This window comes from Mizuhopecten yessoensis, unplaced genomic scaffold (genome assembly GCF_002113885.1).
Source record: "Mizuhopecten yessoensis strain PY_sf001 unplaced genomic scaffold, ASM211388v2 scaffold897, whole genome shotgun sequence".
Classification (NCBI taxonomy): domain Eukaryota; kingdom Metazoa; phylum Mollusca; class Bivalvia; order Pectinida; family Pectinidae; genus Mizuhopecten; species Mizuhopecten yessoensis.
This window is the reverse complement of record NW_018403776.1, coordinates 361,251-381,301: the sequence shown is the minus strand read 5'-3', so window position 1 is coordinate 381,301 and position 20,051 is coordinate 361,251. Positions and strand designations below refer to the sequence as shown.

Genomic DNA, 20,051 nt, shown 5'->3' with positions numbered 1-20,051 from the left:
GACCATGAAGGAACAACACTGGTCAGTCTTACATGATGATAGCTCTACACATTTCAGGAAGGAGCAAGCTAAGACACCTTTGATGTCTATGACCTCATTGTTGGATAAAACAATGCACTTTTAATTGTAATGTTTCACAATTTCTCTGGACATGAATATGGTCAGCAGGTACACAACATTGAACTTTAATCTTTGGTCCAGTTTGTTATTGAGGAAACACTTTCTTGACCATGAGATAAACAAACAAGATAAGACAGAGCATCAGTCACTGACAAAGTCATTTTGTCATTTTTTTAATTTTTTATCGTTTTTTTTCCACCATAGTTTTACCTGCCCTTGCCTACACTGTCATGTCTATCTACATTGGTCACTAGCCTCAGACTAGGCCGGACAAACGCCTGGTCCGTGCCTAGTGACCAATGTCAATGACAAGCACAGGCCGAGCACTTTACATCTGTACAAAAATAAGACATGTATACAGAGTGTTGTGCACTCAAATAAAACCAATGTCTTGATCGAAAGCCAGCTCAGTCAGTTCACACCGTCCACCATGACTATGTCTATCACATGATGATTGAGAATCAGCTTCCCTGATTGGTCAGACTACCTTCCAAACATGATGTAAAACTGCCCATCTTCACCACACTCTCTCTCTCTCTCGTAACACAGAACAATGTTGAGGACACCATTCACACATGAATTTGTGCTCCAGGCTGGAAAATCTGTACCAAGACATCTGTGGCTGTACAACCAACATGTGACAACACTCGCTACTCATTCTGTTACTTCTACATGTATTCAGTCCCAATCAAAATTTGGAAATAAAATATTGTTGACGTTTGTTTTTTTAACCTTGAAGAGAAAAAAAAATCAATCATGTAAGATTTGATATATATTTCAGATAGATAAGTTAAATATTACACCTCAAATGTACAGTAAATGTTGATGATGGATTGATTGAAGTATATAACTCTGAACACAAAATTGTCTCATCCACTTCTGCATCTACACTTGCTCAAGTAATCAATAACTTATTACGTATAAATCTGGGAGGAACAGCATGCATTGTTTTAAGTGGCCCATATTCCATTACTTTTATTGATCTCTGTACCTCAAAAACGAAATGTCCAAATAAAAATTACAATAGATCTCAAGAGATTGTTTAACAAAATTAAACAAATTTCACCATATGATTTCTTATCCTCTGGTAACTTACAATACAGGACTACAGGAAAGAGACGAAGTAAAACTGATAAAAATTCCACATTTATACACTCGCACTTATACTTTAAAAATTGGCTTTTATTATGAATTGCACCTACAAGTCTTTACACACACACACAAACATACACACTCCTTCTCACAAACAACATAAAAATTCTTACACACAGGCCTGTATCTACAGGGAAAGACCATTGGTCCACAATATATTGTTCTGTACATCTATGAAGTAAATGTCCGTGAAAATTCTAAAACATTCAACACAACAGATTTAATGGTGCAGCACTTCTGAGACAAAACAAAATCTGTTAACAATTGAAAATAATCTCTGTGCTATCAACCAAATTTCAATACATCACAGCTGATCAATGCATACCACCTTCGTACCACAAAACCTGCTCTAGGCTGTAAACTGTTACTAGCCAGGGATGCTGGGGTACAGCTACCACCCAGGTTAGTCCAATTTACATAACATAGGCTAGTCAGTGATACACTTCATCACGCTCTTACAGCCCTGAATGTATAACATCACTTAAATAGGTAACATACGAAAAGGAATCCAATGTATCTGGGGAATAGGGTTACATTACTGATCCCTACAATCCTAGATGTATGCAAAAGTAATACTGGCAATGTGCATTTTGTTCACATTTAATTGTCAGACTATTTAAAACCAATTAACACAGGATACATTTGCAATTGTTTCAGTAAATGAATTGGGTCTCCTGCCTCACCAAATAAGGTAAACCCTATAATTTAGTTTGAAATATGAGCCAGGATTAAAAAAAATGCACTTGCTATCATTATAAGGCTATTAAAACACATTTATCTTATCGATTCTCTCCCTATCTTAGGATCACAGTTCAACAGCAGCAATAAAGACTTTAAATAATGAAATGGAAAACTGAATGAAAAGAACCTGTGCACTAACTCAATGATTGCTTTTCTATCTGATACGTGTTATGCTATGTACATAGTACATGGGAATACTGTGATATCTGGTGGGATATACACTACAACATTGTAGTTAGCCCAGGAATTCTGTTTTGATATGTGTAGCAGACTATCTGTCATGACTAGATTTCTACTTACAGACAGGATTCTCGGTACAGTAATCAAGGTTTGGCACATATCCTACAGTGGCTTCCAATGTCAATAAATATCAGTAAAGAATGAGTATCGTTACAACTACCACAGTGGTCCTGCTCCCAACATGACAACATACCAAGACATGACAGATGTCAGGCTGAGAACAAGCCATGAACTGTACAAACAAGACAGGCAAGTGCACTTTGGTTAGGACAATCCAGTAAATAAAACATCATGACTGTGATGTCAAAATTACCATTTTGTCCGTAGTACCATACAAATGAGGGTAATAAAATAAAAAATACTGAAAAATTCACTTTGAAAGAGTAATTTCAGATAGTTTACAATATATTAAATCATTTGGTTAGCAATATTTGAGAAAAGTGTAGAACAATTTTTGTAATTAATCCAAATTGAAATGCAATATGAGATTCTTTTCAAAGCTGCCACATATCTCAACCAACACTTGAAATGATAAAAACATTCAACAGCCAAATGGAGCACAAAGTCATTTAAACTCAATCAGCTACACAATCCCAAACTAGGAAACAAAAGTTCTACAAACACTCTAAACAGATGTGATGTGAAGATTTCAACATTCCATCAACTATCAAGAATGACCACAATAATCGAGTACGATAAGATTGCATTTTACCCTCCCTAGAAGTAAGCGAGATCAGGTAGACTAAGAGGTTCCTGCCTCATAAAGTACAATATACAGTGTATCACAATATGCTGCCTAGACAGACAACCTACACGGCTGTTGTCAACATGTCCTGCAACATGCTACTGCATGTCATCTGTCACTTTGGGAGGTAATGGGCAAACACTACTTTCTTATTGGTAGATCACTAAAGTTGAGTGTACATGGAGGTTGAAATCAACAAATGTACTCTTCACAATGTACCATTCACACTTCATCCTCTCACTCATCCTGTCCATGTCACTCATGATTGGCAGTTGTAGCAGATCCATGGAAACTGAATCATTCATGAAACAGAACTCTTAAGAATTCGATTGTCACACTTTCTTTAGTTCAAATCTCGATCCTCCAAATACCGGTATTCAAAGGTAAATCCTTCTTTTTTTCTCTGGGCCCATTTCTCGTAATCGAAGTAGATATATGTGCCCTGAAAAGGAAATTAAAGAAGAGTTATTTAGTGCTTAAAATAATCCTTTATTGAGTTCTCTGGAGAATATCCTTTCTTGAACAAACTGGTCTATTAAGTAAGATGACTCTTTGTTAGTCACTATCTAATAAATAGGTGTATGAAGCCTTTTTGCAACTTAATATGAGAAAATGTATGGGTACTAGTCTCTGATATTTTCTCTAGAATGAAGGTTGTTGGCAATTTGCCGTAATTTGAGAACTGTGGGCTAATTAAAATTAAATGTATGCATTAGGCGATTATATTCTTTTCCTAAATTGTTGCTTATATCATTTTATCAATAACAGCAAATAAATCATATAAAATGCTAGCAGATTACACATATATATTTTTCTTCAATCAGCCTCACATGATTCTTTAGATTATTATTAGAAAGAAGCTGTGCTAATGAAATGTTTGCTATTGAATTTCTGGTAGCAAGTCATTTCTTTAAAGTCAGATTTTGACAATTCTATTTTAGTTACTGTGACCATGACCTTAGACACAAATTTAGTTACTGTGACCATGACCTTAGACACATCACACCCAATTTGATTAGGATTCAAGGTTGAGTTTTGTGAAGTTAGTTGGTGAAAACTTTTACTAGACTTTAAGGGTAACCTTGACTTTTTATGGACCATTCCTAAAATTCATAACAGTTTTTCCTTTTTATTAGGTCAACCAAAGTCTAAGCTTTGGTATGTGGATTTGTTCAATTGGTCTGAAGGTAGGATCTGGTCAAGAAAATTCTATTTTTAATAACACTGATCATAAACTTTGATGAAATGATGAAACCAACTCACAAAATATACCTGTGCATAGAATATAAAGTCTTAATTATTTAAGGAATATAAGTCTTTATTCAAAGTTTCTCTATTGAAATCTCTATCAAAATACCTGTTCAAAATCTTCCGTAATTGTCTTTGGTTCTTCATGCCGCTGAAACCACATCATATATTTCGTATGAAACCGCCACGACTGCTTTTTAAGAGCTTTTGCTGCCAGATATTGAGCCTTTGTACCCTGTGAAGAATAATATATTAAAAGTGAAAGGTATATTCTGCCAGCAAGCAAGAGTCCAACTAGGGTTCAGTTATGCAAGGGTTGAACATCGGAAATAGGGACTAAAAGTCATGTCTATAGCTGCTGGCAAAACACAAGATACCCAATGATCATGTGATTTGTCGCCATGTTCAATTATAATTTTTCGTTCCTCTTCTTTATGATCTATAGACGACACAAACCTATATTTTGTTGAGCAATCCTTTAATTTTGTGCGTAAAGAAAAAATAAAACATTTATTTATCCAGTTTATAAGGGGTAAAATTCCATTTCTGAAATAATTTGCAACATTTTGCAAGTGGTGTAAAAGTCGAAAAGCTACTGAACTTGCAAAGATTTGAGGTATATTGCCAAATAAGGAAATAAGTTTTGTTGTGTGTAGCCAGAAGTCCCTTAAAATAGATTTTGAATTTGGTCTAGCTCCTCAGATCATGCCATGATTACAGTTTTGAATCTCTCCCTCCTATTGATATTTCCAGTGACCAGGTGAGTGCTAAATTGGAACTATTTTAAACTAGTAAAGATATGGTAAAATACAAATCTGCTATTGCAAAAAGGTGGTTGCAAAAAAAATATCTATTCCTTACCTCCATGTAGTAGAAAATAAAGAATAATGATTCTGTTGATAATCGTTGAAAATAATCCACTGAGTCTGTATGTGGTGGAGAAAGTTGTGGGTAGTAGGAAGGAGTCGGGCATGGGTTACGTGGTAAATAATGCCTGAAATATCAAACACAACAATTCACACAATGCCAACATATACAACATCACCTAACAATGATAAAATTTATAAACAACATAACATTTAATGAAATATTGTTTATAAACAACCAGTCCACTCCCCAGGACATCAAAAAAAACAGGTTTTACAGCATGTATGACCACCACAAAATAAAATTGACCCATCTTAAAAAAAAAAGTTTCTAAATGAATATTTTATAAAAAAAAATAAAGTTAAAGAAAGGTGCTTTATTCCAAGTTGGCTAATAAAAAGGGGTTATTCCAGATGTAAATGTTGGGCAGAACACAATGTTTTGTGACCCCCAACGACCACCAATTGATTACCTCTTGTCATCACTACACATTTAAATATTCAGTTTAGAATATATTCAAATTTGGAATAGCCTGGAGTTCATCAACTGTACCTTATTCAAAGCATACTTCATTAAATCTTGACCATACATAACAAAGTGACAAAGATATGCTCAGGAAACGGACATATGCCCAAGGTGATTCCTCTTTATACCCAACTTCTTTTAAATCTGGGGTTTAAAACATCATTTTTTATTTTTATTTTACTGTCAAAACATCAGGTAACCTAATTCAAAGTCTAAGAGATAAGATGTATATCTTTTTAATTTAACAATAATTATTAAACAAGATTTATCACACATCAATAACTCTTTGTCAATCCGATGATATGGTTCAAAGGATTTAATATGGGGACAACCTGGACAAATTAACCCCCTAAAACTGGAAAAGTAAGTGATTGCACAGAGGTCAGGTGGAACATATTGTATTACTATCAACACCTACCTGATTCTTTCAGAGTCTGACGGGTGTGGAAGGTGGTGATATGCTGCTTCTAACATCGTTAATTGGTAGTAGTGTTCCCTAGTTAGTGGCACAGGGCCCAGGGGTGCCACACCCAACAGAGGATTGAGGTGTATTGTCGTGGTCTGTGCTTGCTGTGACTGGTCTGAAGACGATGAAGGTGATGGGGAGGTGGGCTGAGGTGCTGCCACCTGAGATGATGTAGATGTTGTATTGTTGAATGGTACATGTACTGGAAATAAAGCACAAGAGAATAAGTGGAACTGATGGACACTTTCCAAAAATACTTAACTTTGATAGATGCTTTCCAAAAATACTTAACTTTGAAAGTTTTGGTTGGGCAAATACAGTGAAATATCACCATAAAGTCTTTTTTAAAGACACAAGAGGTGTAAAGCTTGTGCACTGCAAACAAACTTGTACTTACAGTTTGTATAAAGTTTTATTAAGAAATACAATGTTTTAAAAGTTATGCTTGTGACATGATGTTAACGAAATGTCTCCTAATTGAGAAGGGGGATAACTCTATAGACAACTGAACAAAACTTGAATGTCCTCATCATGATTACCAAGTTTCATAAAGTTATTTTGTATAATATAAAAAGTTATACCCTAGACAATAGTAGTCTATATGCCTTCCCCCTCACATCATCCTGAAATTTTCCAATGTATCCTTCTTTCAAAGAGCAAAATAATATCACAATTTTTTTCTATAGAACAGTAACCGAGTTTATCACCTGTGAATCAAACTGATTTTTTTTAATATATTAACTTGCATTTGGCAATACACTAACAGTGAGCTACTGTAATAATAACATAATGCCATATGGAATACAAGGGCATTTGGTCCATTCCTAAATTATAGCCTTTCAAGTCCACAGAAATTCAACAGCTAATTTAGATAGGGAATATCTAGGTTGCCATGATTAACTCGAAGAAATCATAGTAGTAATATTGTAAAGTCACAAATTAAATGATAAAAGGAAAATTCAATCAAAAATGTGCTAGATATCTAACACTTGACAAATCATTCCAAAGATCCTTTTTCTAATTTATAGTTTGAATCATAAATTGAATTTCATTTATTTTTCTGGTCAAAAAATGCTGAAACAGAATTTCACAAACATCAAACCAACCTCTTGCATCTAGTGTTGTTGTGTGCGTTGTTGGAATCCTGTTTTCTAGACCCGCATCTAACACAGCCTGTTGCGCTATTGACTTTAAGGATGACATCGACTCCTGAAAAGTAAAGCTTTTACTATCATAAAGACTTCCACATTGCTTTATTTGTTGTTCGTAAAATTAAGTTAAGTTAAACATTCCTCTTTTCCCCCACCTCTTTGCATTCTTTTCCCAAAAAGTATTATTTCAGGTAACACTAACAGGCTAAAAATAACTATTCACAATTATTTTAGGATGTAAATCAAACATTACATTTTGTACTGGATTCAGTGGTGTTGTTGCTCATCATTTCTATTTTCATTTATTCACAATTATGACAGTTAGGCATGTCTTAACTGCGACATATGTACAAAGTTCCTTTTCAGGAAGTTTGGAAGTTTTTCAGAGCCCTTAATAACCAAATTTCCTTTGTTAAAGCAGTCCCAATGTTTTCTCCACCTGTTCATTTCATGGAGATAGTCTGATCCCTTCTTGTTTAAATGGGCCCATTTCTTCAGAATTGTGCCCATGTCACCGAAGACTGACAATGTTTCATATTTGCATTTTATTTTTACATCAGACATTATATACTGCATTGATGTTTTTGTATATAATTTTGTTGTTGACATTTTTTCCTTGAAGTACGTCTGTTTCTACAGAGCAAGAATGATAACTCCAATTTGTCCCAGGCAAAATTTTGTGTACCAGTTGTGATGCAGATGCTGTTTTGAAGATAGTCTACACTTATCCCTTTAAAGTCCCCTTGCCTTGTTGATGTTGAGTGAAACTAGTGTGTACACATATTGAGTGGCAAACTTAAAACAAAACATAGGGGATATCTAACAGTGTCTTCAGTAATACCAAATATATTTCAGGAGTGTGGCTAATATTTTGATATCTTTCACTCATGCTGTTGATTTACATGCAGGCACACCTTGCAATATATGTTTAAAACCTACATATATTTGTAGAATACTTACAATATCATTCTCTGTAACACCTTTCAGTAATGGTCCAACAGCACTAAGAGGTCCATTCATCACAACTTGCATCTCAGGTTTGACAGACACTGAGTTCTGTTGAAAAGAAGTCATTAAGGAACTACTTGTTGCACTGTTTGAAACAATAGTGTTAGGTGAAGATGACATAACACTGTTTGATATCATTGGGATCGGTACAGCTGGTAAGACGGGATTTCCAGTTGAAGAGACAGAGTTCGTTATTGTTGAGTTTGATGTAACTGGCACACTACTTATTGTAGAATTAATATGGTCAAGAGGAGCTTGAATCTTTGTTTCTACAAAAAATAAAAAATAAAATGTAAATAATAATGCAAAATCATAAATCGGTGTTTAATCTCTTAACATTTCTGTAGGAATGAAGTGTGTTATACATATCTTCAATTAAATTCACAACCCACAATATTAAGCCTTTATTATTACAAAGCCCTTTGAGATATCCAAATGAAAAGATTTGAGCTATTCCCAACCATTTTTTACTGACAAGTTAACTTTTTTTCATTACACTTCTGTAATATGAAGAGCAGGATATATAGAAAATTGAACTTGACAAAATTGATAGCTGTTGCATTCCATTCCGAGTTCATATTACATCACAGTTGGTAACTAATGTAGTCAATGTCATGCCTGAAAAAAAGGCATAGATGGCTGAAGGCACTTGTTTTGCTATGTTTCTGGATCTTTTGGATAAAGATTAAGGCAATTGTTTCGGATCACAGGCATTAAAAATACCAAAACCCTGTCAAAGTCATAACACATTACCTATGAATGGAATCATGGAAAGAGAATAGCTGAAATAGGGACATTATCAGTGGTCTGATGGATCAAACTTAGTCATCATGATGATCACCTGGATATTTTGGGCAATTGCATGTTTCTCAACCCCTTTGTTTGACCTATTTTTGGCATCACCCATCCAAAAAGCAAAAGCCTGACAAACATGCTATCATCCTCACAGCCAGGTTTTAAGAGTTAAACAGCAAAATGTTTCTCTGAAAAGTTTTTCACAAGAAATCTTCATTGTTTGCCCACTTAAACAGTTATTTTATGTCTTTTTAGAAAAACCTTCTGCCACAGCACCGAAGTTTATAATAGTTTGAATATTTCGTAAATAACCACAAAATGACTCTTTGGAACTGATGACAACCAACCCCACCTCTCAAACCCCAATTCTGACCAAAACTTGTCATGACATGTGAAACACAAAAGAAACAATTGAGTATTTATTATAATCTAGAACAATAAAATTTGTATTTGGAAATCAGAGAGAGAGAGAGAGAGAGTGAAAGCAAACCTGTTTTTTGAAAGTGTAAACACTATATTGTATCAAAATGTTTAAGCACATTTGATCATTCTAATACTTTCAGGACTTGGCTTTAGTTTAGTAATGCATGCCTGCTACAGGGATAAGAAATTCAGTTGAAGAAAGTAGATATCATTTCACCATTGTCCAATTTCAACATATTTTTTAACAGTCAAAATGTCTTTACGGCAGCCTAGGGTTAACTCAAATTTTAAAGTGGATGTTTCATGAACTAACAGAACATGCAAAGAATTATGCATTTTTTTTGCCAACAACCGATGATACTAATTATAATGATTAATATGATGGCTATTGTTTTTATCTTCTGTATGGAGCATGAAGTACTGGAGAATATCATGCAATGCTGTGTTACTTATTGGAAATTAAAGATATGTGACAAAGCCTAACTCCCAAATGACTGGCATATCCCACCAAAGCAGATTGTAAAGCTAACTGTGTGATCTATACAATAGTCCACCACATACCACATGCATCTTCTATAGAGTGTGGAAAATATCACTATCTCCAAAACTGCCTTAAACCTTGATTGATGAACTCTCCCAAGTCTTACCAGCTTGACTTAAACGATCAGACAAGTATGATAGCTTCATGGCAGCTAAATTGCGCTGCCACACAGAATGGTTGAAAAGTCGTGGGAAAGATAGACCTACAATATAGAAGCAGTTTGTATTTGTCTAGCAGAACCAAACTAGGACTAGCTATATCTGAATAGATAGACAGAAAGAATAACCTACCTGAACAAAAATTAAGAATCCAAACTGCAATTTTAGAATTCACAACAATTTTTCAAACACTCATAAAGCTGCGTTGAGATAAGCAAAGGAGAAGAATCTCCCTCATGCTAGTTAAGTCAGTATAATGAAACTCCCATTTTTTAAAATTTAAAGTGTACAGTGTTGTAGTAATGTCCAGATTATTTCGATATTAAAGGACAATATGTTGTTTCAGGACCCCTTCTATAAAGAGAGGAGCTATAGGCTGGGAAGAATTATAGTGAGTCATGCCATCACATGTACTGCTCATACAGAACCTACATGCAAACCTGCAGTGAAGAACATCTACATGACAATGCTGTTAGTGAGAAATGTAGACTACAGCATTACCAACAAGAGTGACATCACTTCAGAAAACAGTCATAAAATATACAGTTACATATGTAACAAGTCAAAGCAAGAACTATGCTCACAAAACATGAACAATAGGTTCAAAATTATCATTTTTGTTTAAGCATACTTCAATTATTGTAGTTCTGAAGTTACAAGTCATTTTTTGCTTGATGTGAATAATACGGGCAAAAGATGGATACTATTTAACAAATTGTATCTTGATAATTTAAGAAAGACAAACTTTACATAAGCAATATTGGTGTCTAACAAACCTGAGGCCACACGGTTTTCAATAGAACTAAGCTAGAACACTGTGAACCTAAGAGTACCTTGAAGCCGAACGAAACAGGTGTTGTGTTTCCACTTGTGGGTTTCAGAAGATATAACATACTTTAGCAAAACTTATATTTGCAAACTACTTCTATAAACTTTGAAAGTTATACTACTGACTTTATGTGCTTATATAAAATCAGTGAAATACATGGCTAAGTTAGACACTAAAGTAGAGCAGAAACAGTTTTTTCATTGGGCTTTTGTATCTTTAAATCCTATCTACATTATTCCCAGAAATGTGACAAACAAGGAGGACAGACGTTAAGTATCCTTAAGTAACCTGTAACCTTCCCGTGTGAAGTTTAGTTGACATGTCACTGTTAAGAGAGAACAATCTAATCACCTGCACTATTGTTTTGCTGGGACACTGCTGCTGCAACATTATATGCTGTCAATGGTGGCGTTGAACTTGGACGATGATTGCTTTCTGCATTTGCAATTGAATTCCTGTTGAAATAAAAACAGGGCAAATAATGATATAACATTTCTTACCATGAGTTAAGCAGCTGAAACCAAGAATGACCTTTTGTGATATATGTATAATATTGACTTTCAATTCTCATCATAAAGTTGTACATGAAATTTTCGTGTAATAATAAAAATTATGTTTTAACAAGATTTTGAACAAACTTGTGTGTCAAAACAAGTTTAGATGGTCTAGGGTAAACAGCTACATAGCAGGGGTTTTGTAGACATATTTTAGTCAATGTGACACAAAGAGAAGTGTTTTCTTCAAATATACTTATTCTTTAACACTGTTAATAAAGGGGCATACTAATTTCAGCTGAACAGATGTCCAGAATAAGCTGTAATAAGCTCAAATTGTCAGATTTGTTTAAGAATCTGATTTATATGAGGGTGTAATATACTGCAATATGTATTGAAACATATTTCTTGGTTTTTATTTATAGCTTCGCTTCTGCCAGACACTTATCTAGATGTACATAGTGTTAGTTTTGAATTGTTTGTTCCCCCTATTATGTGCTCATTTTTCATGAAACAGTGTCTTGGTGATCATTAAAATGGCACACAGTATACCACATTACAGTTGAATACCATATATCTGTTCCCTTTTGGGGAAAAGTCTTCACTTTGGTTATCATATGAGGCAATTAAGATATATGTGGTTCAAACATGAACTAGTAGATATCAGGAGTGTGTTTTGTGTTTACAAATAGGGTCACACCTTTATGACCGAGTGGTTAATATCAGAAAATTAATGTCATCAATATGGCAAATTGCATTTTCCTAATAACACTATATATATATATGTCACAAATTGACTGAGCATCTACCTAATTTATTTGTGATAGATTTCATATATATATGTGGCAGTCAGATATGCAGTGTTTTGTATGTACAAACAGAAGTGTCTTAGCCCTAAGGTTGAAAATATAAAACAATAATTACCTACTTGGGTAAGAAGAGTCAGCCACTTATAAACTTGTAGTAGAAAACACACTGACATTGTGTACTTTAGGTGTACAAAGTGAGAGGAAAGAGTACAGACAAAAAGGTTATATAATATAGATTTACCTCTGATTAGGTCTACATGAGGTATATTAAAACATATGTAAATTACATTTCTGATATAAACAGAAAACCAACAGATAGTTACACATACCCTGTAAACATCTTTGTAGGAGTTGTAGGTACTTTGTTGACAGTTACACTTGATGAGGATGAGTTTGTTGATGAGGGTGATGACATGGACGATGTTACTATACTTGTTGCTTTTTGCTTCTGAAAAATAAAAATCATAGAATTATATTCATCAAAGATTGGAGAAACTAAATTGCAAATTTTGGTAAAAAACACACACAAAAAAATGTGCAAAAAACCCAATGATATTTGAGATGGTTCTACTGGTTTTTGGTATTTTGAAGTATTATTCACCTGCATGCAGTAAAAACAGATATACAGCACACCAACAAAACACCATTATATAAACAGAACACTATTATATAAAGTATCATTGTGATAGGATATACTTTTAAAAAATCCTATTTTAATTTTGTGTAAGCTAACCAGAGGCTCATGGTTTCTCTGTGTGTTATGAAGGATTAACTAAAAAATCAAGGACTCGACTTGATGTGCAGTGTCAATTTATATACATCCACATTCTACTTTTCCATTTCAAGATTTTTCTTTAAGGATTGGAAAGATAAACATGCTCAGGTAAATTTTCCGTGCAAGTTTCATCAACCCCAAATTACAAACTTACATCTTCATTTTGGGATTTGTGCCTTTTCCTGTCCAGCTCTTCATACTTGTCCTGATGGAAACAAATACACAATTATTCAGGTTATCATGACTTAGTTTAGAATATCATATTAATGCATTGCTTTCAGTGGTGTAATAAACAACATCTTGATGTGACATTTTATTCATTGGAGTCCCTAAATATTTTTTCTGATCAAAATTGAATTTGCATTATTGTTGGTTCAATCCAGATTTAGGTGGACTGGTGATTCCTTGATGCTTTGCTGTGAATTGACACAAGAGCTTGAAGAGGGTGACTATTCCCTGTCATTGTGGCACATTCAAACTGCCAGTGTTGTATATTTCAGCATGACGTTTACACAAAAAAAACCATGTTCCATCTATTAAAGATTAAAAGAGCTACCCTGTATTTTGTCAGTAAATTTTCTTTATCATTTTGTTTACAAATTCATGATAAATGGCCCTAAATTGTTCCTGAAACGACCTAAAATTAGGTATCATTTGTTTGTGTTCATTGTGTATTATGAAACGGACTCAAACATTTTTGTTCTAGTAACAAAGATGAAATATTTAGGAATTACTATGTGAATTTTCAGTTAATATGTACTATACGTAATTGTCAAACATTTCCAAATATACCAAAAACACACAGGATGACCGGTCGCAACCCAGTACCATGCTAGGTTTCTTTTTTAGAATAAGGTTGGGGGTGCCCTTATAATGTCAAATACAGTACCGGTATGTGTTTATTTCAATGTGCATAGTTTCAAAAACAGTGATTTTCAATTGCAATTTTACCACTGCGTATGGGTGTCTTTTTAAGACCTGCCTATCCTTCTTGTAGCAAAGGCTTTAATAACATTACAAACTTACCTTGGAATGATTCAACGAAAGACTAGGACTAGGTGAAGGAGAACTAGAGTTTGTTGATGTTGGCGTACTTGATAATTTATCCAATATGCTATCATCGTTTGGCGGTGAAGATGCCAGCACTTGTGAACCTGAAATTCAATGGGAACAAATGTAGTCGAAACATGGTTTTTCAAGCCTTCAAATAATAACAAATTTTCAAACATGAAAGATAAAAGTCTGCATCGCTCACCTAATTTTTTTTTAATCTAAACTAGACATTGGGACTGTTGTGGCTGTGTCCGAGTTCATTTTGACCACAGAAATGAAATCAATACTTTATAAGGGTAACGACAGGAATGAACATTGGGTTATACAATAGTGTACCAGAGGAAATTAGGTTGAAATTCTTCAATCCAAACTGAAACAGTAGTAGCGATGTCAATTTGGTTGAAAACCATTATTGAAGGTAAAACTTTATACTTTCAACCAACTGTTCATGGAAATCAATTGCATTGGCCTTTCGTTTCTTTTTAATACATTTTTAATGCACGTTTTCATTTTTGTACATGTACTGAACAATTCAATAATATGAAACAAGAATTCCATGAAACTATGTTTTGCACGCTCTGACCATCAACAGGTGTACTACCGATGATCTATCTATGTATATTTATATAGGTCAAAGAAGTAATATCAGTGGTAACTTTTCAAATGACACTGGATTCTTGCAAACGCATTTTTGTAGAATACTATTACTTATGATGAGTATATGGGGCAAGGAAGTAATTCCATTTTTGCAATTTGCAGACTGCCTCCAGAGGGGACCAAAGTATTATTTATGAAACTTCAGACCTCTTGGCTGAGTAATGCTCCAGACCATATTTGGTTCAAATCCATGCAACCTTACAGCAGAAGAACTTTAAAAAATATTTATCTCTCGTTAGTTTATATAAAACTTAATTCCTGTGGTACTGTGATACTTAAGGATGTGAAGGAGCTCCAAGGAAGAGAGGTGGACACTGTGCTAATGCATAAGCTCATATGCCTTATGGCAGCAATGTTTAATTAAGATAGATTTTCCAAGATGTACGTCCTGGACGATGTCTACTAAACTGTTCAATTTCATTACCTAAAGTAATCAGAGGCATGTGTCCTGATAATTGCATACATTAAATTATCTAGTCTTAAAACTTACCTAGATCATCAAGATCTAAATCGTCATACAGAAATTCGTTCTCCTCAAAGTCAGGATCTTGGTTGGAGTCAACGTAGTATTCCACATCATCTTTGATCTTCTTGATCTGAGAAAAGTTGGTTGCATATATTAAAATGTGAAGTGCAGTGATAAAATTCATATAAAACCATTTATTTTATATATATTTTTGAAACTCTGTTGTGACAACTAACATACAAACATGAGATCTTGAATGCATGTTATAAGTAGTAACAATGTTGCTGTTACGGTTATCAGCTGGACGCAGACCAACTTTGTGCGAACTCTATTGACAGCATTTGAAGAACCAAGTCCAGTACAATAATTCACAATTTTATCACCCTACCCCTTTATTTTTTCCTTGCATCAGAAGGATTGTTTTTAGTAGAACAGTAATACAACAGTATTTTATTGCAATAAATATTGGAGTTTATACAAACATTCACTCACTTGGTCTAACGGTAGTGCATCATTGTCCACCATCCTCATGATTGTTTCAAGTTTCTTTATGTGGAACTTGTGTCGATCTTGTGCAGCTCGCAGTTCTTCATATTGATCCTGTGTCTAAGTCATTTTAATATTTTTGCATAAACATCAAGAACCCCCTACATTGGATTTTCCCCCCTTGTTATTTGGATTTAAATATTGTAGCATATTTATAACATTATAATTTATAAACTGTGAAGCTAATATTATCAAATTAAAGTAAAATTTTCATAAATGATCCTTAACCTTGAACTTTTGTAAACTGAAGATAATTTTACTGCACAAAATAGCAATTCAAGCTTACATCTTTATCCATCTTTTTCTTTTTTGATGACAGCTGCTCTATTCGACTTTCAAATTGCTCAAGCTGTTTTTGTAAGGACTCGATGGTTGTCTAAAAGAGCAAAATAAAGAGTTAAATTACAAATTCTTCAAAGGATAAATATGACTGCTCTGTGAAAATGAGTACTGGATAATTTTTTGAAAAACGAAGAGTGAAACCAACTTGGAATCCTAGGCTCAGAACTTTCCCCCCTCTTGTGTAACTCCAGAGTGAACATTTCTCTTTTATTTTCTTGGTGAGGACTTATTATTGTCAGCAAATACTTATTAATTTCAGGATTAATCCTGCTGAATGAATTTTCATCTAATAACCAATAATTTTTGATTTTAGACTAATGATGACTATCAATATAAAACATTCTATTGAAAGAAGAAAACTTACTGAGAGCCAATTTACAACATCTCCCTTTTCCTTTGCAATTGGATCCATTTTTGCAGCAGCCCCTAAGCCTTCCTTTGAATAGGCTTTTGTTTTTGTTTCCCTTTCAACAATCTTGAACCTTTCCATTTGCTTCAAGAAAAAATTATGATCAAAATGAATACATCAAATTTTGTTCTTGTTTAAAATCAAAATGTTTATCAAAAGAAAACAAACATGAAGTATATATGAAATGGATAGTAACTATTTTTTATATGCATTTTTATTTATATTAACTTTTATATAACATCAGAGTGAGGAATGATAGAAATTTTGTTCATCATTAACTTGATTAAGCATTGTAGTTTCCACTGACTTACAGTTTCAATCAACTTCCGGTTTTCCACCAGTGTTCGTTTATCTTTGATGTCACTACTTGCACACCATGTTTTAATCTGGTCCCGCAATCTCTGCAAATACATGAATTTATTTCAAGCCATTAGAAAATTTAGGAAACCATATCATTTTTTCTTATTAGATGATGCTTTGTGTGCCTCTCTAATTTGACCAACTTTCATATAGTTTTGTTACTTATAAATGATAACAATACATGCACATTTCTAATGAAATAGGTATTTCATATTGTGTAAAAAGACAGATTAATGTTGTCTGAAAACTATCAATTTGTACTTTTCATGTGACATTAAAACATATTTCTACATGATGTCCATCGATAAATTTGCACCATCCAAGATGTGACCATGTTATACTTACTTGCAGCTTTTTAATCTCACGCTTGAGATCAGCTTCATATTTTTCTTTTTGATTTGTGTTTGCAGCACTATGCACCTGCAAGGATATCTAACAAAAGCAGATCTTATTTTAATGAACATGCAATCCATAGACTATTTCATCAAATACTTTTCCCATTAATTTCTGTCTCAAGTTCATTTTTCTTTACGTATATATCTTAAACAATAATGAAAGGTCTTTCAATGTAATCTATTCATTGTACTTTTCCATTTAAATGCAGTGTTGTTGTTTAATTTTTTTATCTTTTGAAGGATCTCCGTGCCAGTGTGTTTGAGAAAAAATATCTTCCTTTTCCGAATATCTCAATATTTCAAAATATTATGGTAGCTGATCAAGTGGTTAAAATATCTTCATCGAAATGGGAACACCATAGTTAAGGGCTAAATGTCAGCTCTTGAAAGAGGCATTGGAGCAAAATCAGCTCTTGAAAGAGGCATTGGAGCAAAATCAATGTAAAATATAGATAACTAGTATTAATCGATCAATCATCAACTCTTTCTTTCTAAATAAACTTATAATTATGTGCTTGTTAAAATACATTTTTATATTCCCAAGTCAAATATTTATATATATCTCACCTTATTCCAAATGTCTTCAAAAGTTTCAACACCTTCACCCACTTTCTTCAGACATCTGTCGATTTCTCCTGCACAAAAAAAATTCACTAGGAATAAGCAATATTATATGTATATTTCAGAAAGGTCATGGTAAGGTTATACCTAATAATGTATTAGATGTAGCACCCCCAGGGATTATAAAAACTGAAGTCGATTGCTAATAATAAATTTCCACATTTTCTTTTCAATTTCAGGTTTCGTAATTTCCAACAGTCATCAGGTAGTTGTTGTGATATGGCAACCTACAGTAAAATTGTGCTGTTTCAAATGTGTTTTATTGAAAGACTAAGCCATACAGATCAGAAGATATTTCTCAAAAATACACTTGCAGGTACACTCATACATGACAACCTTAATTACAGAATCATTATGTAAACCTTCTTGGCTTTTGCCTCGTGAATCAAAGCATTTATGCAATTCAGTTAAAGGACAGTGATAGGAGTCTTCAAATATCTTGATACTAATAGATGGACCAAATTGGTTCTTTTTTGTGGGCCCAACATGCACAGACTACCACTTAAAGACATATAGGTGCCGCTTTCAATATCTTGGTTGTCCAGGGCCACTGGACCAACATACTTTTGACCCATATAGATCAGTTTAAGCACAAAGGTTTCTCTTTTTTCCTCAATTTTCTACCCAGTTAGTGTAGATTTTGTTCTAATGGTAAACACTGCAGGTTCAAATCCACCCGAGAACATATTTTTTTCATTTCTGTATTTATTTTCAAATTTAGGTTGTGGGTGCTCAACTCCACTGATTTTCTTTCAAAATACCAATATTCTCCCCATTTAACATATCTCTCATCAAACAGGTAAGCCGACGGGTAAAATATTGTGGTTACAGAGACCAAGACTGCTTTTGCAGTTTGTATTGAAAAAAAATGAATAAATTTCTCATTTTGTTAGCTTGATACACCTGCCATGGAAAGAATTGGAACTTGGTGAGAATGGATCACAGACCAGTACTTTTTCAGCATTCTCCAAATATGTTCTTCACCGATATGTTTCTAGAAATTGTATTCTATTGTTGCATTTGCAAATTTAGTTCCTACTTTTACCTAACTGAGTTACACAGCATTATATGCCAAAAAAACAAAAAGCTAAAAACCTAATTTGAAAACATTTCCTCCAAAGATAGCCTTCTATACTGCAACCAGCGAATGCGAGAGTGCCATTTCCAATGTTTGCTTCTGAAAAGATCTTACTCCACTGAACACAGATGTTAACTGAATACTAATAGTATGCGGTTAGTTCCAGTGCATCCTCTCAAGCGAAGAGAATTTCGGCAACATATTCATGTCAAAGTCTGGAACTAAGTTTTAAAAGGCTACAGTGCTATTTGAATAACTGATCAACTGTAATGTGTCGGCAAACCTTTCAAGTTGACCGACACTAATATCCACTACTCGATATCAAAGATTTGCAGACTAGAGTAGAGGATAAGCGTATATATATGTACATGTTCAATTGTATCTTTCACCATATATCGATTGACAAATATTGTACGCGACATCTACAAATGTGATCTTATAGAAACTGGGAGGGGGGGTTATAAATGTTCCAACACATGTGTGTGACAGTTCTGGACTTTACAATACTGTGCAGTATCAGTAGTATATATACGGGGGTCGGTGCATTTCGACTGCATAGCCGCATTATCACATGGATTCATGCTTTTGCCAATCTATGGATGCGCATGCTGACAAAATTGTTCATTGTTATGCACCATGGACAGATAACGCATATCAACTATGCATACTTACTGTACATCAAATAATAAGAGCGACAGACGAACAAAAAGAGAAAGGAAAAATATAGCGGATTGACTCCGCCAGGGGTTATTCATTCGATCTTTTCTTACCTTGTAGCTTTCGCCTATCAGCCATAGCTATGAATATTCGTATGTGAGTGATAGACGCATGCTCTAATGCTCAAATGGTACCAGACTACCACTATTAAGGTACCCCAAAATAGTTTTAATTTATCTTTCTATTCAGTCTCAAATCCAAAATGGCTTCTCTGGTCGTTCCGTGTACCACCTCGAATTTAATGAGTACGCGTAAAAAAAAGTTCGCATCGCTTTTCTCACGTGAACGTTAAATGAGTCATATCAACTAAAAGCATTTGC

At 34.0% G+C, this 20,051-nt stretch overlaps 1 protein-coding gene across 3 annotated transcripts; it reads right to left on the bottom strand.

Moving 5' to 3' along the window:
• Positions 1 to 260: 260 nt before the first annotated feature.
• On the bottom strand, positions 261 to 19,955 carry LOC110453890 (CCR4-NOT transcription complex subunit 3-like). 3 transcript variants are annotated; one of them, XM_021503099.1, is made up of 19 exons: positions 19,785 to 19,955; positions 17,883 to 17,950; positions 17,266 to 17,352; positions 16,872 to 16,961; positions 16,516 to 16,644; positions 16,096 to 16,185; positions 15,756 to 15,869; positions 15,288 to 15,393; positions 14,114 to 14,241; positions 13,242 to 13,292; positions 12,642 to 12,760; positions 11,361 to 11,464; positions 10,129 to 10,224; positions 8,216 to 8,532; positions 7,211 to 7,313; positions 6,057 to 6,306; positions 5,108 to 5,240; positions 4,356 to 4,481; positions 261 to 3,440 (listed from the first exon to the last, which is right to left on the bottom strand). In XM_021503099.1, exons 1-19 carry the CDS (start codon positions 19,807 to 19,809, stop codon positions 3,342 to 3,344), a joined length of 2,235 nt encoding a protein of 744 aa, XP_021358774.1. In that variant the 5' UTR covers positions 19,810 to 19,955; the 3' UTR covers positions 261 to 3,341. The 3 variants fall into 3 exon arrangements, with proteins under 3 accessions (XP_021358774.1, XP_021358782.1, XP_021358792.1); XM_021503107.1 differs by having other exon boundaries at positions 15,756 to 15,863; XM_021503117.1 differs by lacking the exon at positions 10,129 to 10,224.
• Positions 19,956 to 20,051: the final 96 nt, after the last annotated feature.

What these genes read in the sequence shown, in the direction of transcription:
- LOC110453890 (XM_021503099.1), bottom strand. Translation starts at nt 19,809, where the DNA reads ATGGCTGATAGGCGAAAGCTACAAG. An exon ending in AGAAAAAGATGGATAAAGAT is followed by an intron (nt 15,870 to 16,095) that starts GTAAGCTTGAAT and finishes AAAATGACTTAG; the next exon opens with ACACAGGATCAATATGAAGA. An exon ending in TTTAGATCTTGATGATCTAG is followed by an intron (nt 14,242 to 15,287) that starts GTAAGTTTTAAG and finishes ATTGAATTTCAG; the next exon opens with GTTCACAAGTGCTGGCATCT.